At 32.1% G+C, this 27617-nt stretch overlaps 1 protein-coding gene across 8 annotated transcripts in view; it reads right to left on the bottom strand.

The window, feature by feature from the left end:
- Positions 1–27617, bottom strand: part of LOC106876994 (rho family-interacting cell polarization regulator 2) — a 195091-nt gene that overhangs the window by 50638 nt on the left and 116836 nt on the right. For 7 of the 8 annotated variants that reach the window (XM_052971867.1, XM_052971869.1, XM_052971868.1 and 4 more), the window contains 4 exons: positions 13669–13734; positions 7442–7955; positions 6331–6403; positions 2615–2638 (listed from right to left, as the gene is read on the bottom strand). In XM_052971867.1, the coding sequence (XP_052827827.1) occupies positions 2615–2638; positions 6331–6403; positions 7442–7944 (600 nt within the window). In that variant the 5' untranslated portion in view covers positions 7945–7955; positions 13669–13734. The remainder of the gene's footprint in view (positions 1–2614; positions 2639–6330; positions 6404–7441; positions 7956–13668; positions 13735–27617) is intronic. The other variant, XM_052971865.1, reaches the window with a different exon arrangement.

Genomic DNA, 27617 nt, shown 5'->3' with positions numbered 1-27617 from the left:
TGTGTGTGTGTGTGTGTGTGTGTGTGTGTGTGTGTGTGTGTGTGTGTGTGTGTGTTTGTGTGTTAAAAAATAGATGCATGAATGAATTTATGTGTAGACAAATGCATATAAGAATGTGTATACATTTGTGTGTAGAGCTGACTAATTAATAGGCATGTTGATGAAAGGGTGGTGTAGCATAAAAGACAATCCTCAGAATAAAATGTAAGTTTTTGCACTATAGTCACAATATAAGACTTCTTGATAATATTTCACAACAGGCGATAAATTTTGGTTAAGGTTCAACCCTTTTGATACGAACCTGCCTGAAATTGCCCCTGACTCTACCAATATAGAGAACTTGTTTCTAAAATGATCTATAAATTAAAACCTTCCATCAAATTTTCATGTTAATTTATGTTCCAAACACCAAATTAATAATCTTTTCTACTATAGACACAAGGCCTAAAATCTGGTGGGAAGGCTCAATTGGTACTTATTTTATCAACCTTGAAAGGATGAAAGGCAAAGTCAACCTTGATGGAATTTGAACTGAGAATGTACAGGTGGATGAAATGCCACTAAGTATTTTGTTCAGCATGCTAACAATTCTACCAGTTTGCCACCTTAAACACCAGATTAATAATGACAAAGTTGTTTTACAAAATTCTTCATTATTTTCAAAATTAATTGAAAAAAAAAAAAAAACTTTGAATTATGGTAACAAAAGTATTAACATACAGGACTTTTATACAAAAATGAGGCACATATTTTAACGATTTTTAAACACTTACTCAAAACCTTCAACTAAAGTTATATGAAGTTGTCAAAGCTATAAATGTTTTTATTTAGTGATTAGGATAACATTCAAATGTTGGAGTCCAGCACTCGCTGCTGAGCAGTTACCATTCCAATAATCCTTTAAAAAACCATACTAATGACTAGTGGAACAATATTGTTAATTGCATTAAGCAAAATATTTTTGGTTATTAAGGTTTATGCAATTCATTTTTATTCTGCAAAAAGTGATGAATGTATGTCAGTTAAGTGTACTATGCAATCATTATAAAATATTTTAGACAGGTTAATAATATACTTATATGTTTCAGTAAAAGGTAGGATCATAGTTGATATATTAGTGTTATGCACTGTGTGATTTGTAACATGCTAAACCAAAGGCTGGTGAGCTTTAAATTTAATACTTGGTCTTTAAGACAGATGCTAGTTTTAAACTGATTTTTTTTTTTAAATCAAAGTCCATCCTATACACCAACATATACTGTATACAGATGAACGCGTATATATCACAGGGTTAAGACTGCATGAAAATAATGTATTTTTGCTTTGTTTCTTTTGTTGTTGTTAATGTAAGCATGATGTTATAAAACACATACAAGTATCATAAAAGTTCTAAACATGCACACTATGCAGGATACTAAAAGCAGACATTAAGAGCCAAACTAAAGATTACATGCAAATACTATACTGTCATGCAGACTCTCACATGACAATTTATAAACAATGTAGCAATAAATTCGTTCCTCCCTTTGAAATCCACTGGACCTGTGCATTAAAAGCAAATACCTCTTATAGACTACAGCAAATTTGAGCATCAAAGGTATTTGCTTTTAATGCTCAAATTTTCTCTCAGAGCACTTGTGTTCTGGAGTTCATGCTTATCAACATTACATATCCAACAGAACATGCTTGCCTGTTTTTTCAGTCAGTCTTTGCATATTCTCACTATCATATCTCAATACCCACATCATACTTAACATCCTATTGTTTATTAAATGAGGTACAAAGTTTTACACACACACAGCTATACACTGTAACAGACATGTAAGCCTGTTGAGCCTCAATGTAAAGCTGTAGTCAGTGAATCAAACATGAACCCATGTGCACATTGTTGTTTAATAAGTGAAGTCCCTTGTATATAGCCAAACCCCATAATACATACTATTTAATTAGAAAGGAAGATGTTTTATTCATTAGTTTATTTACTTCTGATAATCTAATCCAGAGAAATTCAAATCATAAAAAGATAGAAGCACAACAACAGATAGATATATCACAATAGCGCCCACTACATAAGGATAAACAACATATAGAATTTGCTTCTATTTTGAATATTAATGAACTGTTTGAAGAAAACAAAACGTTAGCAAAAAAATAAAAAATTAATAAGAAATTATATATTCAAATTTGAATAATAATTTTCTTTTTAAATTGTAAGTTAGCAAATAAATTAATATAACTGAAATAAGAATAAAATTTATTAAGAGGGGTAAAGATAGAAATGAAAAAAATATTACTAATGAAAAAGAAAGGTTGATAAGAGCAGAACATTCACTTTAGATGTAGAGTTGTATAAAAGCCATGCAAGAGAAATCAATTAAACTCTTGCTACATTCAGTGACAGACATGTCAATGTTGCAAATACTAGCAGAAAATACAATATTTACAGGCAAATTAAGACACACACACAAAAATAACCCAACTTATCAATATTAATATGATGTAGATGAGGATGAGTATGAAATAATAATGAGAGAAAAAAAAATAAACAGATTTAGGAAAATACACTAGAGATATTTATCAATCTAGTGTAGCCTGATAGACCTTAGTACACTACCTTATCAGCCTCGTGTAACTTTCCCTATAAAGTAAGCAAAAACAAAACATTGTGAAACATTATATGTCTAAGTTTTCATCAATCATTGATATATATAACAATTCAACTAAATATTAGCACTGTTAGCTAACTAGTGTTGAATTAGTATACTGTTAGCAGTCATGACATTAATATTTATTTATGCATGTAAATAAATTATCATGGTGTTTTTTAATAATCATAATGTTTCAACAACAACTATCACAGGGCACCCTTTTTTTTTTGTAAATCAATATTAAAATGTCTGAATAATATATTTTTAAAAATTGCTCATTTTGGTATAAATTCCAATATTTATTTATCTGCCACTGGTAAGGTATTTCTATACTGTATAGCTAATATAGATGGTATTATTTAGCAATGAAAGCTTCAGATTTATAAGAAGATGGAAATGGAAAGGTTTAACTTCATGATTTTTCTAAAATCCAGTCAAAAATTCATCTCACCTCGAGTCTACACAAGTTGTCACTTTTGTTATTATTAGACTGAGAAGTAAGAGTTCAATCAAGAATTCAACAAGGGACATATTTTATAGTGGTAATGTTTATATTCTAAAAGTATTTAAACAATCTTGGTTTATGTTTGGCAGTATGATTGTATTATTATTTTCCAGTAGTTTCCTTTCTGAGAGATTATCCAAATGCCTTTCAGATCAGAAAGGCAGGAGCTTGGAAAATTGTAGTTTAGTGTTTGGCAAAATATTTAGCAAGGAAGGAACGTCTTCGAAATGAAAAAAAATTCATATTTGGTTTGTTTATTTTATTATCATTTTATTATCATCTTCATTATTATTATTATTATTTAGTCATAAAGAAAGACAAAGCCTACAACCCTTTATAGAGTCTTTCAAACTGGCGGGATGGTGGGAAGAATGTATCCTCAAACCAGAGACTTGGTCCAAATACTTGCAACAGAGTGGAAGCTGCAAAAGGCACCCTAGGACCAAGTGGTGATATTGAACCAGGATACAGATTAAGTTTGTCAGCCAATGATACAGTTTAGGGAAAGAAGTACATGATAGAGCTGAGGAGATACAGGGAAGGCCAACAAGTATGGAAAGAGTCAATTTTAAATAACAGTAATAGAATTAAATAATAAAGCATAATGTCTAAAGAGAGAGAAAAGAAAAAGGGATATTGTTATTTTAATTTAGATAATAACTTTTATATATATTTTTTTTTATGAATGTAGATGATCAAAAAGATATGTAAACCAAGATATTAGAGCTAGATTTCATTGTATACTGTACATGGACCATAATATGATGTTAAGTATATAACGTTAAAATATCCCTTGATTTTGTAGACAAAGCATAATCTCTTAGATACAAATTTAGCATTGTTAAGAGGCTTCCAGAGCAAAACTCTGTCATAAGTAAAAGGTGAGAGCAGTCTGTGAGAAGTAATCATACAGGCAAATGTTCTTTTAATAAGCAACATTTAAATAGTTTCAAAACCAATATAACTGTAGTAATGGTTTCTGTAATTACATATTAAGACTGCTAATTACAATATATATGTGTGTGCATGTGTTAATTTTAGGAAACAGACCGATCATTTCTCATCATTAAAATCTGACATTTAACATTTAGCAATGTTCTAAAAAAAATTAAACTCTGCCCAGTGATCTATGTAAATTTCTGAACTAGATATATAAGATATCATACAAAGCTATTAGTACAATGTAAAAATGAATGACTTTCAGATAATGAAGGCAAATTTTAATGAGACATGAATTAAAAAGTACAAACAAATTTAAAGAAAGTAAATGCATAGAGAAATGACTTAGATATGGAATATGTGTAACTTACAAATGTTTTCAGTTACTATTTAAGCAAACTTCAGAATTATTTTTAATCATAACCAACAATTAAATTACACAATTGGAATTTCCAGTAACATACTTCTTAAAACAAACTCCAGGGAAAAGAAGTGTGGCTAATAAGCACAAAATAACAAGTAAAATATCTTTGCAGAGCATTGGAAATAAGCTGAGAAAATGGGAAGTATTTTTTTATAGATAAATTGCAGGATGAAAGCAAATGTAATTGGACATATTTTTATAGTTAATATCAAAGATATTTGTAGTGATGTTGACCAGTTTTTTTTAATTATTTCTAATTTTAGAACATTTTAGAATTTTAACATATTTAAGGATATAAAACTATTTCTATTCCAGGTGCTAGCTTAATGTAATATCAGTAGCAATATTTAGTAACATATATATATATATATATATATATATATATATACACACACACACACACACACATACTCACTCATACTCATGTAACAATCATTCTATGTAACCAGTAGCTATCCTGGGAGATGTTTAATATGAGCAACAAGAGGATGAAAACATGTGAATATTCATTTAGTGCATGCATCTGGCATTCTTGTTGGTTACTGCTCTGATAAATTTTTGTTACCCAACAGCACATCCATAAAATATGATATCTCAGTTATCACAATACTGGCCTATTGATAGAGTGTATACATTTAGTATGACATATGGATGGCTATTTTGAACAGCTTGTGTTTAAACAATAAATAAATATATTTTATATTTTAAAAGGGTTAATGTCATAGAAGATATGGATTCATATCTAAAATACACATAAGATTTGAATATTCAACCATGTGGTTAACAAGTGAAGAAATCCCTTACTTGAAAAATAGGTAAGGGTTGCTGATGGAAAAGCATCCAGCTGTGAAATCCTGCCTTAAATAAGTTCCACTCTAACCAATGGATGTAAAATGAACGAATGAATGAATGATTTGTCAAATTAAGTTCACAGATTGAATATCCTGGTCACAATTGTAGTGACAGAAAGTATTCAAGATTTTAAAATTTTATTTTGTTACTAGAAATAAACTTCCAAAACAACAGTAACCCAGGGGATTTGAGATACTGTTACTTCAAATTTTCTTTTGTCTATGAATTGCTTTTCAAGCGTATTTATCCAACAGATAAAGGATACAGAAAATGAGAAACAGAGACACAGTATAATGTGTAAGTGGTTTCCCTACTGCTGCTAAAACACACAAAAAAATATAAGAAAAGTTTCAAAATGGCAGAAGTGATTATAAGCAAAGTAGAGCATTGACAGTAATTTCATTACTGTATGGTAATTTTCAAAAGTGCAGTTTACCTTGTGTTTTCCATTATTCTAGATACTGTTAGTTTGTAACTTTACTCTATCTCTGTATTTAGTCAAACTATGTATTAAACCTTCCTAATTTTTAACAAATTAGGTACAATAAAGGACACTAATCATAATCAAACGTTGTAACAAAGATCTAATTTTGTGGGGTAAATAACACCTCAGCAATAAAACAGTGGAATATGTTTTTCTACAGTAAGATATGATCTATACTGGTAAAATAATGATCTTAACACAAAACCAAGTTTTATGGGGAAAAGGTAAAACAGATTAAGAAATGAAGTCTCAGAATATTTGTGGTACCTATTTTATTGATATTTGAAGGATAGAAGTCAACACCTTTGACATTTGAACTCAGGGTATAGAAACACAAAACTACTGCAAAGTGCTCTACCACTGCTGCCATATCACCACCTGACAATTTCATACAGTAATAATCAGGTTCAAAGAATACCAACTAAATCAATTGTAAGAATTTGACAATAGCTCAAGAAAAAAATATTAGTTAAAATACCTGAGCAGTAGATGTGTTAGTATCACGGCTTTTAAGCTGAATGATGTCATCCTGAGTAGCCATTATGAATTCTCTGAAAGTAAATATATCAAAGAGAACAGTTGAGTACAAACAGAAATTTAATAAAAGCCAAACATCTCTTAATTCTTCCGAATTTAAACTGACCATATCTGGCCCAAATATTCTACCTGTTTTATGTTCAAAACAAGCTAATGCATCTTCTTACACCTACCCTACAATGTCATTCTAAATACAAACAATTACATCATTGAAATCTTGAATTTATGAGATAATGCACGACAAATTCAAAACAATGAGAATACATAAGCATAACATTTGACAGGGTAATCTAAACGCTACAGGGTTAAGGACAGCATCTTTTATTATGTTTGCTTTACTATTAGAAAAGCTATTTCCTAAGAACATTTTCCATATTCTGAATGAATTAATGTGCAACGAGACAAATACATGGCTTAAATTTGTTATAGTTGCTGTTATTGAATACACCTACAGCATATGATGTTAAATTCAATGATTAAAAGGCCATCTGAACATCCACATGAATGTCATACTTCAGTCAGACCAAAAGTCTTTCTATGATCTCTGTTAGACAATTTTGATTAGCCAGTGCTGTCCTATCTGTTTAAATATGACTCAAAGCTCTGCAATGGTTACAAAAAAAGATGATTTGAAAATTTAGAATTGAGGGTAGATTTGAAAGATCAATGTGCTACTTCATTAATTAGTTATATAGTTACTACCAGTACAGCTATGGACATGGAAGGAACAGATACATCAACCACTATTGTCATGATAATATTGACAAAAAGAGAGGGCCAGTCCATGAAGTATGCACAAGAATCCATGGTCAAGCTCCAAATTTCAAAACGCATTGAAGACAAAAAAAAAAAGACATGAAATCGATAACTATAACATAAGCCAAAGAGTTATTATTTCAACATCTGTCAAAAAAATAAGGTAAGAGTTTACTAGCAATTAACATCTTATCTGTAAACTTTTCTTTAAAGAAGGAGCCTGCTCGGAATGTCTTCCAGAAGATTCTCATGGCATTTTTATTAGGAATAATATAAACAGCAAAATGTGTACTTACTTGATTCCTTTTTTGACACTTTCAAACATCAAGACTGCACGGCTGGGTTGAGGTAATTTAGGAATTTTAGGTGGCTTATAACTTCCAAGCCCCAGCCTTTTAGACCTCTGTGGGGTTTGCGTATAAACCCGCGGGCTCCTACGCAAAGTTTCCCCAAGTACAGGAGTACCTGGAGCAGATCTTGGACGCGCATTTGCCATGCCAGCAAATGACTTACTTCTAAAGACTGTCACAGGCATTTGGTTCCTAATTTCTTTCAGAGACATCTTTTGATCTTGATTGGCACTGTCAGTGATGTTCTCCTCCCCCTCCTCCTCCTCCTCCTCCACTTCTTCTTCCTTGTCTGCCTTAGTGCCACTGTGTTCGTGCTGCTCAATAAGGCCAGTACTATCAGTGTTGTTGGCATGTACAATGTTGTCTTTGTTTTTTTCCTCCACTTCTTTATCAGAACAGTCCACATCTAAGTTACTAACATCAAGATGGTGTTCCTTACAACCAGTCATAAAACTCAGCTCTACAAATATAATGAAATAAAGTAACAAATCAAAATAAAGGAAAGAAGCTAGTATTGAAAGACAACCTGTCACAAGCATGTAATTGTGCAAAATATTAATAGTGATGTTTAGTTTCAGAAATCAAATTGAAAACCTTTATTAATAAATCAGTTATTGAACTAAATAAGTATCAGATGAATTATTAATTTACAACATATTTCATTAGAGATTGTATTTTGATACAGTCATGATAGACATTTAAAGCACACACATATACTATTATATTCACTTTTGTTTCATTTTGTGTACACACACACACACACACACAATTATATATTACTAAGTATCAGAATCTGTCTTTCATCATACATCTACAGCCGGGTCACTTTGACAACAATATACAATACAAAATAAAGCAAAAATGAACATGACAGTGTTTGTTTTAATTTTTTTTTATTTCACTTTCTTTAAATTGATTGATACTAATTAGGTTCAATTTCCATCCAGTGATGAGCAAGCTTCTTAATAGCTAAATATTTTCATTTTTTTTATTCTATTTGACTTGATAGAAAGTCAATTTGTTCTCTAAGAATATATTACTTTAGGAACACTAGTTCTATTTTATGAACAACAAAAGAATAAAAGGTTCAGTAGGATTTGAATATGAAATTTAGAAAGAACAAAATATAAATATTATACTGTAGTTAGTCTGGCAACCTTCCTCATCAATTTAAATTATTGTAAATACCATAATAAACCAAAGATTAAATTCATTAAATAAGCTATCCCACTCTCATACTTTAACCCCCTCATCACCTGCATAAAGTCAACTCCTTGATTGTACTTCCTGATCAATTGAAGTGTCTTGACTTGTGAGTTACTTGATGACATCACTAGTGCTGGTACCATGTAAAAAAGTATCCAGTACACTCTGTAAAGTTGTTGGAATTAAGAAGGACATCAAGCCATAGAAACCATGCCAAAACAGACATTGGAGCTTGGGGCTACCTCATGCCAACATGGAAAACAGACATTAAACAATGATGACATTGATGACGGTGAAACTAAATATCATATCTAGACTGCAGGTGATAAAATATATACTTTGTGTATGCCTAAGGATGCCATCTCTTTACAGGCTTATATGTTCATTTAATGAACATGTGTTATAATTGTTCAATTAAGAGATATATTAACTATATTATAATATACAAGGGTAGGGTGAAAAGTTCAAAGGCTGACTATGGAGAAGTGATGCTAGAGCTGTGAAATCTTGTAGGCATTAATATCAGCTCTTCTTAATAACTGCATTGTTTCTTTCCAGGTAAACCCTACATCTGACTATTCAAAGAAGACTTCAAATGTAACTAATAGCAATTTCTCTTGAAAATAGACAAATTTTTGAATCCTGGTATTATCAAGTATCTGCAGAAAAAAGGTTTATCAACAATGAAAAAGTGTGGGTAACTGAATTTTGGAGGAGAAGAGAGAGTCTTGAAGATGTCTGGGTATCCTGCAACTTCCACGATCAAGAAAAACATTGATAGTGTTCACCATATGGTGATGGATGATAGGTGGTTGATTATAAATCAAATAGCCAATGCTACTAGCATATTCCATGAGAGAGTTGAGAATAGTTTGCACAATCAACTTGGCATGATGAAGGTATCTCCTCAGTGGGTGCCATGTCTTCTGACACCTGATCAAAAGTGCACCAAGTTAGTCACATTATGGGAAAATCTAACACTGTTTGAGGCATATCCAACTGGTTTGCTTGAATGTTTCCTTATCCAGGATTAGTGTTGGGTTCACCCCCTCCTCACCTGCTCCAAAACGGCCAAGGTCATTTCATTTGCATGGAAGGTGATGGCCTCTGCTTTATGGAATGCAAAAGACATTGTGTTTATCAACCATCTTGAAAAGAGTCAAACTATCAATGGAAAGAACTATGCCAATTTGCTGAGGCAGTTACAAAAGACCACCAAGACCAAACAACCAGGAAAATTGATGAAAGAGTCTTGCTCCAGCACACAAGTTCTTGGATTCAATGACTGCTGTGCATCATTCACCTGATTTGTCCCCATCTGACTATCATCTGTTCACCAACATGAAAAACATTTGGCTGAGAACCAGTATTGCAATGATGAGGGTATCATATCTGCTGTTGATGACTTTTTTTTACCAACAAGATGAAAGCTTCTTCACCAATTGGATCCAAGTACTGCAACACAGATAGAAGAAGTGTGTGGACTGCAAGGGGGACTGTGTTGAAAAATAAACATTTGATCAGATTCCAAGAGAGTATCTTGGACAGCCTATAAACTTTTCAGCCAACCCCTATATATCTGAGTATTTCAAAGGCACATATCTTTAACATAATCCTCAAGCAGAATCATGGAATCAAGATGATACATTGTGCTGTGACAAGGCAAAGCACAGGCACACACACACACATGTGTGTGCATGTGTGTAGGATACAGGAGTCTGCAGCTGTCTGTTTCCTGAACAAGAAAAACAAAAGCTTTTCTTAATGAGATCAAGAATTCCAGAGAATTCTTGATTCTTGAGATTAATTCTTCTTTTCATTTACAGTTAGTCTCAAATGTCAACAGGCATCTGTTTTACCTTCTCTTGAACACGCAGTTCTTAAAATCTGATGAATCATCATTATTCAGCTTATTTAATTCATTAACTGATTGACTGATTGATAAAGATTTTCAATTTGATTTATGAAACTAAACATCTTTGATTAATCATTATTAATACTATAAAAAATTACTTGTGTGTGACATGATCTTTCAAAAGATGTACTTATTCATAGTATTATAATGCCAAGGACTGAGCATTTCACAGAAACATGCCCCTTTAATATAATCCCCAACCATACTCAATATAATACAATGTGTAACAAGTTGTTCTTTTGAATAACAAGAAACTGTTCATTTGATGGGTTTCTGCACAGTTTCTATCAACTCACTTTCACTCACAAAGAATGATTCAACTGAAACTTTGGTTTAAAAAAAAAAACAATAACAAAAAACAAACACTTCCACAAAGTGATGCATAGTGGTACTGAACCCAAAACTTAGAAGCAAAATTCTTAATCATAAGCCAGTAATCAAGAAATAAACAAATAAATGAATAAATAATTACTTTCTACATGGCTGGCTATCATCCCATATAACATTAAGAAGCAATCATTCAGTTAACTGAACACCCACCCTTACTGACTCATGGCCATAGCAGCATACACCAGTCAGTTATTAGCAGCCCAAGAGTAACTATAATGTTATGTAATATTTTCTTCTTATAATCTTCTTTGCTATCTTCATTTCTCACTTCAGTTAGTTTATTTCTGTAAAATTAGTTGGCCAAAAGTATATTCTAATATTTCCTTCAGTCAATGATTAATTTATTGGTATCTGAAATGTTATCATAGAGCTTACCTGCATTTGAGCATTTTTTTATTTTTTTTTTTTTATTTCTGAATTGTTTCCTCTAAACATCAAAACCTACCTAACTGTTTTAATTCCTGTAATGAACAAATTAACATAAATCAATCCGGTGAATTTTGTTACTTTTTTTTTTCATTTTATCTTCCCTTTTTTTTTTTAACTGTGCAGTTAACAGATATGATGAAAATGTTCCATCTCCACTGACTGTTGACTGATATAGTGTGCCTGTTGCTCGCTGACTCATTCTCAGCTCTTCTCAACAGGCTATTGTTATTGTGAAGTCAACAGTTACTGAATAACTTGACCCGCACTTATGAATGACTTTTCATCTGATATAGGCTTGCATTATCTTCTCCAAATTTCTATGGCCAGAATACACGGACAGAATTAGATATATTTTCAGAGAATTGTGCATAACTGGTTTTCACTGCATTTATTTATAATTAGACTTTTAATTGAACCAGAGTCATATTGTCAGAGCAAACATTAGAAATTGAAAACTAAATAACTTCTGGTTTCTGTATTTACAATTGTTTGATAAAATATTTTCATCACTCCCATTAATCGAAATTTATTAATTTTGGATTTTATGACTGTTGTATAATAAATAACATGTTACATACACACTCTGGACACAGGATATGTATTTGGTTATTGTTGGATGAGTTAGCATGGCATACATAGAGAAATGGTTAAAATAGAACATCCAGAGCCTTCTGCTTTTACTAGTTACTATATACTTGCTAATTATATAGCTAAACAGAAACTACCTGGAGTTGGGAAGTAATCAAACAGCTGACTAACAACACGAATCCTAATTAAAGAGCTGTGCTACCTTTATAAATGACAAAAGCATCATAATAGTTTGGCTTCATTTACCATGAGTGTCTTTGTTGTTTTTGTTTAGTGCACAGGTCTACCCTGATTGAGCAGACCTACAATCAAAAACATTCTAACCATGACTAATCAGTCTTTTTTTTTTTCCTAGACATAGTGTACTGCAGACTACTTATTCAATGTACTTCCACCACTTACCCCCATCTTTAAATCAGTATGCTGCAAAATGAAGAAAATCTAACAGACTGAGTGACCAGCAGTTCTCAAACATATCTTTACCTATGGACCCCTCTCTGATTCCTGTTTTGCTTGGTTGGACCCTTATTTTTTATCCATCATTTGATGGATAAAAAATCCTATTTTACTTCTAGAATTAAATATTATTAGGAATTGTATAACAAAAAATTGTTAAAAAATTTTGTATATTGAAGAAGTATAACTAGTTTATTGCACAAATTTTAGCAACTAAATCTTATATGGACCCCCAAGGGTCATATGGACCCTGGTTGAGAACCACTGAGCTAGAGGCTCTCACTAAATTGTTTCATTCATCAAATTTCTAGCAGGGGTTATGCTATCACCATAGGTATATAAGGTTAAATGCCCTTAATAAAAAAAAAAATCAGAATGTCATGCAAGCACATCAATATCAAGATTTAATTATTTATTAATTACAATATCTAATTGTATTAAAACGCTAGCTCCAACTGCTGCAACCTGTGTATCAACTCTGGGAAGAGTAAGCAAGAGTGAACAGTTGTTAGTGCTTATTAATATGGTTAACCCCCCCCCCCCATACCATCCTTTGCCATGGGAGTTTCTTGGGAGTGGAGTAAGACTCTTGCAGAGTAGAGGCAAACATCCAGTTTTGGTAGCTTGTCTATAACACTAAGTGGGATGTAAAGGGTTTTCATTTCAAACAGAAATAGGATTTAAGTTGCTCTCTATATAAATATACTTCTAACTTTGTTCTGCTTCAACTTTAATAAAGTTCCATCAGCTCTGGCTCAGTCAAGAACATATCTCTATATAGCTTTCTCTCTTTACAGAATCCTCAGGCAAAAACAGGGTATGTGCATGTGTACATGTGCACACATACACACACACTCTTCCTCAGACTATTTTTATAACAACCAAAAATCTCCTGTTATCAGTCCCTATCACCTAATAAGTATCTAGAATAAATCATCCTGTTGGTGTTAATTTGGCAATTAGGAAGTGATAAAAATTACACAATATACCATAAAGCATATGTTTAATCATTTCTATGTAAGAACATGTTGCACAAAATAGATTCATATACCCTATGCTATATTAATAACTTTCCTCTCTGTGTGTGTATGTGTTTGTGTGTGTGTGTGTGTGGGTGGGTGGGTGCGCACACAGGCATGCATGGTTGTGTGTACTTCAGTTTAATATAAGAAGAATGCAATCTGCTTACCTGGTCTTTCATTTTGAAGTTTTTGTAATTGCAAAGGACTCAATGACAACTTCAATTTTATCTGATCTGAAAATTAAATACAAACAAATTTCGTTAAAAAGGTGTTAATTTAAAATATCATCACTGAAGATGGTGATCTATTTCAAAGTAACAATCTACAAGAAATAAGCTTTTACACACACACACATTTGAAAAGTAACTACACATACTATAACAAAAATAAATTCAGCACTATTAAACTAGAAATACAAAAATATGCCATTTAAAACTTAAAACATTAATAACAGTATCATTACCATCACTACCATGATTAGTAACATTATTATCTTCCTTATCAGCAAACAGTTCATAAACTAATGAGGGAACAGTTACATAGTGGCCAAACCTGATTACTGGAGCAGCCACAGCTCTCATGACTCACTTCACACTATTTAAATGAGAATGCCATGACTTAAATTCAAAATCTAAACACACCATTTATGACTGTTGTAAATAGAGTCAGTTATTTGATCAGAAGTATCCATCAATGAGTGATCTGTTCTATTTATGTCAGCAGATAAAGTAATGGAATTTGTAATATTCATTAATTCCCCAAGGGTATTATCAGTCTAAGGGAATAAAGCTAGAGGAATCCAGGAGCCATAAACTTGGTACACTCTAGAACACATCTAAAGTATACAACAATGGGAAAGACAAAATTTCAATGTAGAGAGGATGACATAAAAAATATAAACAAGCATTTTCCAGTACTTATTACTTTGTGCCATATATATATTGATGGCTTGACTAACATGAAAACAAAAGTAAAAAAGAAAAAAGAAAATAACACAATCAGAATTATTATCAGGATTAGTTATTTCCAAAGGCAAAGACACCTGCTAGCAAATATTTTGTGATCATGACATGTTACTTTTTATATGGTTTCTCAAATTCCTTAAATGAAGTTAAAAATGAAGAAACAAAATTGGTTGTAATTCCAGAAAGAGACACAAACACAAGAGGTAACAGTGAAAAAAAAAAGAGAAGGGAAGAAATAGTGAAAGAGTAAAAAAGGGGGAAATAGAGTGTGAGAAAGAAGAATAAGAGGGGCAAAAGACATTGAGACAGGGAAGAATAAGAGACAGTGAGACAAGGAAAGACACAGAAAACAAGACAGAGAGACAGAAGAGTGTATAGAAGCAAGAAATGTCATTCATTTCCAATATTCTTCAAAAACATGTCTAGCCATGGAGAAATATTATTTTACATGGATACAGGTGAGGGCTGGCAACAGGAGGGTATCTAGTCATAGAAAATCTCTCTCAATAAACTCCACTTAACTTATGCATGCATAGAAAAGTGGACAATAAAACAATGATGATGATGATGAAAACATACATTAAAAAATATTTTTCCTTCTTTTGAGAATTCAGGTGCAAATCTTTGAAATGACTTTGTTCCCTATTACATATGTAGCTTCAGGAGCAAAGAGGTACAAGTTACTTTTGAAAATTTACATTGTGTTATAAAGCAATTACTCACTACATGAGGACTCAGCAAAGAGCTTCAATGTAGTTGTTGAAGTGGCTCAACTATCCTATTGTTGGTTCTTGTATGCTATATTCTTGGTAAATAAATTCTGTTAATTTTCTCTTAACATTTGACTGCAGCTAACTTTAGTATGAAAGGATGTTAAAACTAGTTTTTTTTGTTTTGTTTTGTCCCCCCCCCCCTTCAAATATGATGTTCTAAGAAAGACATGCTAGCCATCTGGCCTAACCAACTTTTTTTTGTTTTGTTTTATTCACAACTGTTACCAGGAAGTTTCAGAGTGTTCTGGGGCTTATTCAAATGTTTAATTATGAGTTCTCGAAAAACATTCACCACTCTCTCCTACAAAAGACAGCAATTTAAAATTATTATTACTAGCCTGCACAAAATGCATTTACCAAGTAGATTCCCAACAACCACCATCACTATTGCTAAAGTAATGAGCTATGTACACAATAGTAACTATTATATAGTTAGATTGATTGAGGGCTCAGTGTCTTTTTATCAGAAACACAGTACTAGTGCCAATAAACATCGATCAGTTATATCTTTCATTTACAAATGGAGCAGTTATTAAACAGCAAGTGGGGCAAATATTTTCAATATTCTTTTTATTATTGATAACGATAATTTAAACTAAAATATTTTGAATTCAGGATATGGACAAATATAAGTGTTATACACTTAATGTTTCAAAAGGCTTTCAGGCACTTCAAGTGCTAATTGTGTGTCTTCAACTAAGATCTTCTGATGAGAATGAGAAACATAGAAAAAAGTGTTGTTGTTGTTTGGGTTTGAAGCACTAACACAAGCAACAACGCTTCCTCTTTCATCACTGTCAGATGAAGGGCCTCAAACACTAGTTTCATAGTTATCATAGCAAATGAACTTATTGAAATCTATCTAGTTATCCAGTTGATTAGCAATTGCTGATGCAGATCATCACTAGTTTCCTCAGATTCTAGAGTTTATCCATACTCACAAAAACTCTCAGGCTCATCATTTGTTAAACTACCTAAGTTTGTTTCATGAAAACCTGTGCTGCAGCAATCAACTTGTGATACCACAAATATTTATGAAAGAGTCCTCAACATCTTCGATTAATGTCCATTTTCTATGCTGGCATGGGTTGGGCAGTTTGACAGGAGCTGGCCAACGGGAGAGCTTCCCAAGTTCCATCTGTCTGTTTTGGCATGGTTTCTATAGCTGGATGCCCCTTCTAATGCCAGCCACTTTACTGGGTGCTTTTAATATGGTATGGGCAGGGATGTTTTTAACATGACACTCGCATGGATGCTTTTATGTGGTACTGGCACAGATGCTTTTATGTGGCACATGTTTTATTCTCAAAGTCTGGTACTTATTCTATTAGCCTCTCTTGTCAAACTGCTAAATTACAGGGATGTACACAAACCAACACTGGTCAAGTGGGAAGAGAGGGAAATACAAACACACACATAAGCGGCTTCTACACAGTTTCCATCTACCAAATTCACTCACAGGACTAGTCAAAGACAATTGCCTAAGATGATGGGCTGTAGGACTGAGTCAAAAGCTACATGGTTGCCAAGTGAGCCTCTTAACCACACAACCATCTGTATTTTAAAAAGTATATATTCAAGTATTTAAAAATGTGGAATATACAAACATAATGAAAGTTGTGAACGACAATATAACAGACAACATAATGGTGATGTTAACTATGGAGCATAAGTAAAGAACTATAATTGCCTTAAAAAAGACAGAGAAATGGTAATATATTTGAAAGTAAACAATCTTTGTATGCTTGCTATTACATAAGATTCTAGATGGATAGAAGACAAAATATATTTTTGCAAGATTAAAATTCAAAAATTGTTAATCAATCTTTTCACCAATTATCTGATTCCATCATGTATTTGCACACACTTTAAAAAATTTTTTTTTACAGTTATTTCCACAACTCTTGAGAAAAATACAAAATAAAGATGATTGCAGTGATAGAGAAAGTTAATGTAAACTAATTAGACATATTGAATGAAAAACTACCATAAATTACTGATGGAGAAGACACCAAGTAGAGGAAATCAAATAAAACTTTTGGCCTCATAAACAAAATATTTAGAAATAAAACACTGGAAAGTTACTGTACACCACACACTTCAGAAAACAGCAGTTAGTGATTTCTAACTATGGTCTGTCAATTATCTAGAGAAATAGTGGCTGACTCTCAATTTGCCTAGCTTCTTCCCTACATCTACTAACAAATCAGATGTCATCATCATTACTATTTTAAATGTCCACTTTTCCATCTCCACATAGATCAAACAGAATCTGTTGAGGTGGATTTTCCATGACCAGATGTCTTCCTATCACTAACTCTCACCTGTTTCCAAGTAAGGTAATATTTCCCCATGACCAGACATGTTTTTAAGGAAGGCTGGAAATGAAGAACACCGCTTGCATGATAGTGGCACTCATTTACAACTATCACAGAAAGTCAAGGCAAGGAGACAGTAAAACACATCCATGCATATATACGATGGGTTCTTTTTGACTTTCTGTGTACCAAAGACACTCACAAGGCTTTGGTAAGCCCAAGGCTGTAGTAAAAGTCACTTGCCCAAAGTGTCACATAGCCAAGTCTTGTTAAAAATCAAGAGATACCAAGAATCCTGTACTTACTCAATACATATGCACTCATTATCCAAACAAACAAAATTTTCATTTACAGACATACGCATTCATACCAACACTCCAAAATTTCAAGTAGTTTCACAAACAAGGCAATATTGTATTTTTGCTTTTTCTCTTTCTTTTGTCAGCCCCCGACACATACACACACACATTCAACAAACTATTTTTAACAATGTTTACTTTGGAAGAGATAATGTGCTAAGTGGAGGAAACACAATTTCTTCAGTTGGAAAAACCAATGACAGTTAAGATTAACAATGAGAATATTGTTAGAACTCATCATTGTTTTGTGACTGAAGCATTAATTTTTCAATGATACCTTTCCATGTAAATTGTAACAAAACATACATGTAGGAAACTCATTTACAAATATCTGTGAGCCAGTATCAAGTTAATAGCTGGGTAATACAATTCACACACATGTGTTTGTGCATATGAGAAAGAGAGAGTGTTTACATTCTGCATTTCACACAAGTGCTGAGACGTGGACAGTGGATGTTTGTTGACAACAAATTACCCCCCAAAGGTCAGCATTTTCAAAGACAAGTGGAATGAAGACCCATCCCACCCTTTACTTGAAAAATAAGGGTTGGTGGCAAGAAAGGAATCCAACACTGCTTCAATAACATATTTCAACTAATCGGCATTATTATGAAAAAGCTGACATAAATGAATGAGCACATACACATGTGACAGCCTCTCTTTGAGTTGAAGTATTTTTCAGAATTAAAACAAGCTACTAACAAAGTATTTTTTTAAACCTTGTATCAAGATAGTTCAAGAGGTTTGTGAATTATTGGGTGAATTTGTTTATGTATGTGCATATCTGGTTATACTTACAGACATGTAATGGTGTGAGGGCTTTTTTGCAAAAAAGTTTGCTTGTATGATTACTATTTATGTTTGTATGTCATATGTTCACATGATTGTATGTGTTCATCCCAGGAAACCCAAAAGGAGAATCGTTCCTTGAATGTTTTAGAAATTACATTGTACCACTTGTGAAGTGGATTTGATCAGTTTACTTTGCTCTTTCTTTGAAAATCCAAGCATTTCCAAGTTTTTAGACAAATCAGTTATCACACAGCTCAGCGCAATGCATGACTTTTATTCCTTGTTCCATAAAACAATATCAGGTCTATTGCATTTGCATTTGATCGCAATTTTTATTGAAATGTTCCACCAGTATTCCTTATTTTTAACAGTGTGGAAATATTCAGGTTCTGAATCTAGTGTGCCTTTGCTATGCTTGTCAGGATAATCCTTCCTGATGATAGCATTGTAAATGGATTTTGACAACAATGTCAAGTATCACAAGAAGGTAGTATTTTATGGATATTTTGGAACAGCTGATGATGATGTGGATGGTACTTTCTTCTATGCCTTTATGGTGCAGTTGACATTTTCTATCAAAGTGAGGTTTATATTGAGAGTTATCTTCATCTCTCTTACTGAGAGATATTTAATAGTTATTTATTGTTCTGTAAAAACTAAGGCTTATCTTTCACGGTGGGATGTGATATCTTGATTACATCTCACCAAGGATACACTTTTGCGACTCTTCCTGTCAATGATGTTGGTATCTTCTATCTATGTACCAAGGCAAAACTTTCTGCTAATATGATAAATGTTTCTCTTCCAAATTTCTGCTTAAGTTAATCCCGCTACCTTTTGTTCACAGGAATAGTGCTACACTTAGGAGTTTCACACCCACTCTCTAGTTGTTATTATTTTCACTGTTCAGTAGATATGTTGTACCAATTTCTACCTTTACTGTTCAGTAAGTGTTGTCTAAGTGATACATGCAGTACTCAAAAGTCATCTAAACTGTCTTTATTCTTCAGTCATCATAGATCCTGTCAGTGACACTGTCAATATGGAAGCTACCAGATATGGTTAATATTTTCCTTCTTATATTCTTCATGTCCTTGATGTAAATCTTCTCTAGAATTCAGTCAAGTATCCCAAATGTTAGCACTGGCACTGTATGAGCGTGGGATATGGTCTTACTGAATGTGAATAGCTCTGATTCTCATATCTTTCTGAGTCTGTTGAGGTATTTTATTGTCATTCTTGTTTTACTCACAGCACTAATACATGCAACATTCTTCTCAATTTGAAGATACTAATAGCATTCATAATTGACAATAGGATTGATAAAATTCCATTGATATCTGTATTCCTTGTATGGTCAACAATTTTTCCACAATTAACTATGAAATATAAACACTTATCCTAATAAAATCTTATGAGAATGTTGTGATAAATACCAAATTTCTCTTGCTGTCAAAAATATTACTTGAAATACATCCTGTTGATGACTATCAACAAAAAAATTGTTGATGACAATTCTTCTTTCCTCTACTAATCTGAACATGCAACTTTTGCATTTCTGCAACAAAGTTGACAAGAGATTCACTGTCAAGATGAAAACTATTACAGATGAGCTGTCACCTTGTTGATAATCCCAATTTTGTTTGTGACTATAGTAGTATCTTCAGTTCTTATTAATAACTGTGCGGACCATGTTGTTGTCTTTTAAAGGTATCAACTCTAACAGAAGGCATAGCGACACTAGGATCCACAGTAAGAGGTAGAATCAAATGCTTTTTTTCTTTATATAGACTACACACACAGTCAGTAGACTTTGACAATATTCTTTCACTTTCTTAAGGAGTGCTTTATAGATGAAGAGATGTTCAGTACAGCCCCACACTAGTTTCTTTCCTCTTGCTTACTCATCAGTTATGTTCATTTCACTTTACTCTTTGAGAAATACACTCAAGTAAACCATGTACAGTTTACAAGTAACAATTAAACTATGGGCCCTTAGTTTTTGGTTTGAGATATCTCATGGTTGCATGAAAAACATTTAAGAAGTTTTTTCAAGCAAATCAAGTTCAGCATCTATTGTTCTTTTGAACAAGTTGAAAGCTTCTCTTCAGAATAAGAGCTTCTGAAAATTCAATATCCTGACTGATATTTTAAGGTTGATGTGCTATTTATAAGCTTGCATCACATACTTTAACCAGTATTTTTGAAATTATACATGCCAGAGTTCTAGATATTTGACAAGAGACTTGGTCTGAAATAAGTTGTGCCAAAAATTAGTCAATTACACCATGGAGGGGCCATTTAAAAACATTCAACGTTTCATTTATTTCATGACATGTCAACAAAACTGCATCAAAAACTTCAACATCTTAAGAAATGAATGAAACATTTCTTCTTAAATACTTAAAATGGTTCTTCCCTGATGTGACTGCTGAAATTTTACATCTCAAAAATTGGCATCTATTAGGCTTCTGAAGTTAAAATAATTGAGCAGTTCTCATACTACAAATATAAATTACAATACCCCACAATCTAAAAAGTAGAAAAAAAAGTTTCTACTGACAATAAAATTTTAAAAAATAAAAGGATAAATGAATAGTAAGTAGTAAGACACTCATTCAAAAAGGTCAACACAATATTTTGATAACTGTCAAACGTTATATAAATAGTACCTATATTTGTGGTAAATAGCCAAATCACCTGTCTTCAATCAAGGGTGTTTTAATACATTTGTAGGAGTCGTGCAGTACAGACTGCGCTTACAATGAGCGTACATTTTGGATGGATGAATGGATTCACACACACACACACACACACACACACACACACACACACACACACACAAAATTCTGATTATTTCAACAGCCATACTTCATTCATTCATTAGCAACATCAAGAAAAGAAAAGGAAAGAAAAAAAAAACTATGAATTAGTAGATAGAGTCTATTTAATCTGACATAAAATATGCAAGCTATTCCTACAAAAGACAAAATCTTACCAATGTTAATTAAATGTGTAAATATCTGATACAAGTTATTAAGATTATAATTTTCCCAACCATTAACTCCATATATAGATTCTTTACAGGTATGAATATTTACAATATTTAAAACTACATTACATTTTGATTAGTTCAATCTCTGATCATCATCAGATGTCTTAGTATCTTTCTGAATTCAAATGAGGAATCTGTATTTTCTAAACAAAAAGTAATCATGTCCTTGGAAGCACCTTCACACATCTTCATTATCATCATCTTTCTTTTCCAACTGGGATAATTATATATCTCCCTCCAACAAAACACTTGTCCCTGCTCCCTCTATCATACTTTAGCCTCTCATTAGTTGGTATAAAGTCAACTTCCTAAATACAATTCGTTCAGTTGAAGGTAGGTCTTGCGAGCTGCTTGGTAATCTTACTAGTGTCAGTACCATTAAAAGAAGTACCCAGTGCACTTTGTAAAGGAAGGGCATCCAGCCACAGAAACCATGTCAAAGCAAACATTAGAGTTTTGTGCTGTTCCCTGGTTTGTCAGCTCTTGTTGAACTATCCAACCCATTCTAACATGGAAAATAGATGTTAAATGATGATATTATCAAATTAAAAGTATCACTTGTGTTTCTTACTTGTTATTCATTAGGCTTTTTTTTTTTATATAGCTCTCTTTTAACTACAAAAGTAATTTACTCAATAGACTAAAATTAACACAATATTAAAATGGATTTATACTGGTACATGGACACCATTAATTATCAATAGATTCAATCACATCAAAATATATAAAAGACATCACTGATTTACAAATAGTAATTTCAAAGTAAAACAAAACTAAGACTTTTACTTAGCCTGAACCAATATGGCAAAACAAGCAAAAAAAAAATCATGCACAGGAACTGCTGCACTTCAGTTTGCATGTGCATGTACATGGGTCCTTCAGTTTACACAGACTGATTTGTAGAAATACCAGGTAAATCAAAATCATGCAAAATGTAGAAAATATTTCTATAACTCATAATTTAAATTAAATATAAATCACAAAACTGAAACAATTATTTATTGAATGGAGATAAATATGGTTATTGTGTATGTACATATTAGGTGTTTCCCATTTATCAAAAATACTAGAGTTTTTTCTATTGTTTCTCTCGTATTATGATATATGTATTGGGTGTTATAAAGTTATTCCAGTAATTATACTTGCTATGATTTTTTTTTCCTTCATTTCTTTTAATTGTTCAAACATTTAAGATATTTATATGAAACTATTCTGAAGTCAGTTGACTTAACATATTAAGTATCATTTCTAGAGAAATTGACTTTCTTGATATTTGAAACTCTTATTATTCAATCTAAAAAATATTTACAAAATAGAAAAACATATTTCTAACTTGGGTGTTAGTTTACAGTGTGATCTACCTCACTAATGAAGAAGAGCAATAAAAATAAATTAAAATGGAAATAAAAATCTGAAATGGCAGAAGCAACAAAAGTCATATTTCTGTATATGTAAAGTGAGAGGTGAGGAGAAACAAAATTTTATCAAAACTATACAAACTAAGTGCAGTGTAATTCAAAGTACAACAGTGCATGGCACATAAAGCAATACAGATCAAAATAAAGAACATGAAAGAACACTTCCAAAGAACACTAGAACATTAAAAGCATTCACTGCAAGATTTCATCTCAGAGAAAAGTCAATTTATTTTGAATTTGTATGAGAAAATGAGTACCACGTGACTTTAGCAGAATATCAGACATGATGTTTCAGAGTGATTCTGCCTCTTCAGTGCTACACACAAAATCTATAGGGAGAAATTTTTCCGAGATAAAATCCTACTCTGCAGGAACATGCTTAAAACAACATAAATGTGCATGTGTTTATTTTGAACCTTGATGCTTTATGTATTTATGCTAAATAACCTCCAGCATGGCAGGCCTCAGCACACACTAGCAAATGTACTGTTTGCTGATTTCTATACAATTTTTGTATTTTTTGTAATTTTTTTTCTATACAATTTTTGTTACACACATAGACACACATACACTTCATTTTTTTTTAAAGTTTGCTGCAATTGGTATGAGCTTCATATGTATTGAAAATTTAGATATTGTTGTTTCTAGTAGGAACAACTTCATCTAGATTTGAATATTTCATATTCTGTAGCAACAAGTAAGTTAAAAAGAAGTTATTCACTACCAACATAAGTTAAAGCAACTCCTGTTTTGAAGCAATATTAGTATCTCTGTTATAAAAATTTCCCTACAGAGTAATTTGTTGTTGGTAAATTTATCATTATTTTTCTTACTAGAGTAAAAAATTCATTAAGACTATTACCTTATTAATAATAAGAGATTCAGTCAGACTTTTAAATAAATTAATGTTTATTTAACAAAGTTATCTTTGTATTTGAAAAACCTATTTCACAAGTAAACATTGAGAGGGATACATGAAAATATTAGATAAAGTGATACTCATATCTAATTCTGATTCTTATAAGAATTTCTGGTAGTTTTCATATGACATGCTTAGAAGGGGAAAAATACTGATAGACAAAGTATTGTTTGTAGCTTAACCTGATGGAAGTATCTAGTTGCTCTAAGACAGTAAAAATAAATCAATTGAAGTTTTATTATACATACAATTTATGACATTGATACAAGCATCAAACTAGCATATCAAAGACATTTTGGTAAGTACAAGTCAAGCTATATAGCTATTAAAGGTGCAAATAGGAAAAAAAACAAAAAGAGAGAATTTCAGCACAAAACACAACATAAAATTTAATAACCTAAGCCAATGGGGAAACATTACTTTTGAGAATAAACGATACCATCCTTTGAGAGAGGGAGATTTTATATGAGTACTGGGGAGTAATAGGTGTATCTTTTAATCGCTCTAATTTCTAAAAATATTTTGAATGTGTTAAACAATTGGTACTATTAATGGTCAAAATGTTGTTTTGATATGTCATACATCGATGAAATGGTTTATATGCAAGTAGCCTTTTAACTCTTTAGCTTTTAAACCAGCTACATCAGGCAAAAATATTCCGCCTGTTTTATGTTCAAACTGGCCTGATCTGGCCTCTCACACCTACCCAACAATATCATTCTAAAAATAAGAAATCACATCATCAAAACTATGAAATAATGCATGATTAATCCAAAACAAAGTGAACAAATATTATTTTTGATAGAGTAATCTGAATGCTAAATGGTTAATGGCTATCAACTGGTCAACAACAATTTTTTTGAATCATAACTAGAAGGTATTGAGTGTTAGTAAAAGGAAGTAGGGCAGTAGTTAAAAAAGTTTAAGAAGCACTGAGCTTGCTGGTCACTTGGACTGCTAAAGACAGAAACCTAATATCCTTCACACCCTACATTAATTTCATAAGATAAAAAAGGAGAACACTTTGGATAATATAGTCTTAGATACACCTTGTCCAAAAAAAAAAATTGATGGATGGTTACAGTCAAAATGTCTTTGAATAAAAAAAATGAAAGGAACATTAACAGGAGAGGCAGTAAACATTTGAACACATAAATTTAAATGCAGTGAAACTATTCACTTCAACTTTAAGCTTGTTAATTACTTAACATAAACAGCTATGAAATATTAGAAACTATGAACCATTTAAAGAAAGACCTATATATGCCATCTACATCCTGTTTCTCTATTCTAATTAGTTGTACAGAACATACTCACTTAAGCAATGTTCTGATGCTCTGGATAATAATCAACTGGACTTCTGAACAAAATCTAAAGTGGTTTTATGAATTCTGCTTTCAATCTAACTAAACAGCATGTATAAACAGAATAAATAAGTTTGCAACATTAGCAGTCATTTTTAATAATCTCAAAGTCACACTTTACAAATGTAACGACTAAAGAGATTCATATAGGTCACTATACACATAACATGCTAATTGTGTCTATGAAGGATGTGTAAATGCATCTGAAGAGGATGTATGTATGTGTCAATGAAGGATGCGTGAAAAATGTAGGAGGTGGATGGAGAGAAGGGAGGAGACATCAAAAATTTATTTAAAATCCTCAAAACTAGATTCCACAGATTTACAGAAATTCAAAATCTCTTTTTTTTATATCAGTATTATCAGATCCTAATTTCCATTCAGAATTGGAATCCTTTTGCTTACATCACTATATCTGTGACAATCTAATTAACCCTCATGTATACTAGAGTATTTCTAGATTCTGAAGGGCAAATCAAAAATATCTGACATAATTTTAGGAAAATTGACAATTTTATTTCTAAGAGAGGTGACAGGAGATAGTGATGTATGTTAAATTGTGTTATAGAAGTGCTGCTATAAAGAACTCTTTTTTTTTTTGTTTTGTTTTTTTGCATGAGATAAATAAAGCTTGTATTTCAATATTCTTAAATGCCAGAACATTCTCCAATATATTACTAGACAGTATGATAGCAGTTCCTATGGATGAAACAATAGATTTATATCAGGTAGTTGATGTCAGCATCAGAGAGACTGAATTCAACAGATATCATACATAGTAGTCCTAACAGCCTGCCTTGTTTAACACTACCTCTTAATCTTTCTTGAATACCTTTATCTAAGTTCATTCTGTTGTAAGTATTCAGACCAGGTAATCAGTTCTCTCCCTATTCATTTTTCTTTTCTATGGTAAACAATGACCAGCAGATGTTCAGACTGGATATCAGCCACAGCAAGCCCAGTCTGGGAGGGCTTGCATAAGTCATAGTTAAAGGAAGAAGGACAGTGCTTAACTTGTGAAGGGAATAAAAATAAAACTGGTCATACTTCATTGGAAAATGTTAGACTTTATGAACTGAAAATGTTGTCAATACAACCAGATGTAATAAAATTAGCAAGAAAATTCAATGTCTAAACCTGGCAATAGGAAGACAGTCAAAAAGTTTGCATGTTACACTACATGAAAAGCATTGTTTAATATAGTAATGTGTAAACAAGCTTTGATTTAACATTAATTTCAGGTTAGAAATCATTTCAGCATTCCTACAAGCAAAAATGAATTTAGTATTCACTATTCACAGAAAGATTGTCACTAAAACAACTGGTAGATTATCAGTCACAAGGTCTCCTATGATTTCCTTATAAAATTAATTAACTAGTAAAAAAACTAAAAAATGAAATGTAATCTAAGTTGAATTTTAAAACACCACCTATGATTTCAAAATAATTAGAACCAGTTCCCATAAATTTTCTCAGACAGAGACCAAAAAATTCAAAGCACTCATCTCTATTCTTTAGTAAAACACCTTAACTTAGTGTTCTACAAGTATCTCAGTAAACTTTAATGTATTAAATATCTATCATCATTCTATAAACATGAATACATTCATTATATCATTTAAAACCGAAATTACAATTTTGAAAACAGTAGAGACCAAAACCGGACGTGGTTCCTCATGATGATGTCTTTAGCCACTGGATCCTATAAAGGGGCTGTTGAGGTAGCAAACCATGAAACGTGGTTGGAATTCCTCACAGCAGAGTGGAATAAAGCAAAATGCTTATGGAAAGCTTGAAACTGTTATCTGGTGAAACAAATTCTTTTCTTTAACCCTTTAGTGTTCAAACCGGCCGTAACCGGCCAAAATTAATTCCCCTTTATTTGTTCACACCGGCCGTATCCAAAAGCTCTACGAAATCACTAAAAAAATAAACAAATCACGTTATTGAATTCTCGTAGCTTTGAGATAATGCGAGATGAAGCCTTTCCCGCCTTTATTCAAGTATAAATACTGTGAAATTTTTTAGACCACATGGTTTTTTTCAACGTTCGAAGAGAAGTGTTTATCTTGGTTGTGAAAGAAATGGCGTCAGCAAGTAGCGATTCCGATTTTGAAGGCTTTACTATTGATGATATTGAAAATATCAATGAA

Source organism: Octopus bimaculoides, chromosome 11, assembly GCF_001194135.2.
Source record: "Octopus bimaculoides isolate UCB-OBI-ISO-001 chromosome 11, ASM119413v2, whole genome shotgun sequence".
Lineage (NCBI taxonomy): Eukaryota > Metazoa > Mollusca > Cephalopoda > Octopoda > Octopodidae > Octopus > Octopus bimaculoides.
Note: the sequence above shows the minus strand (reverse complement) of the source record. Positions and strands in the feature narration are given on the sequence as shown.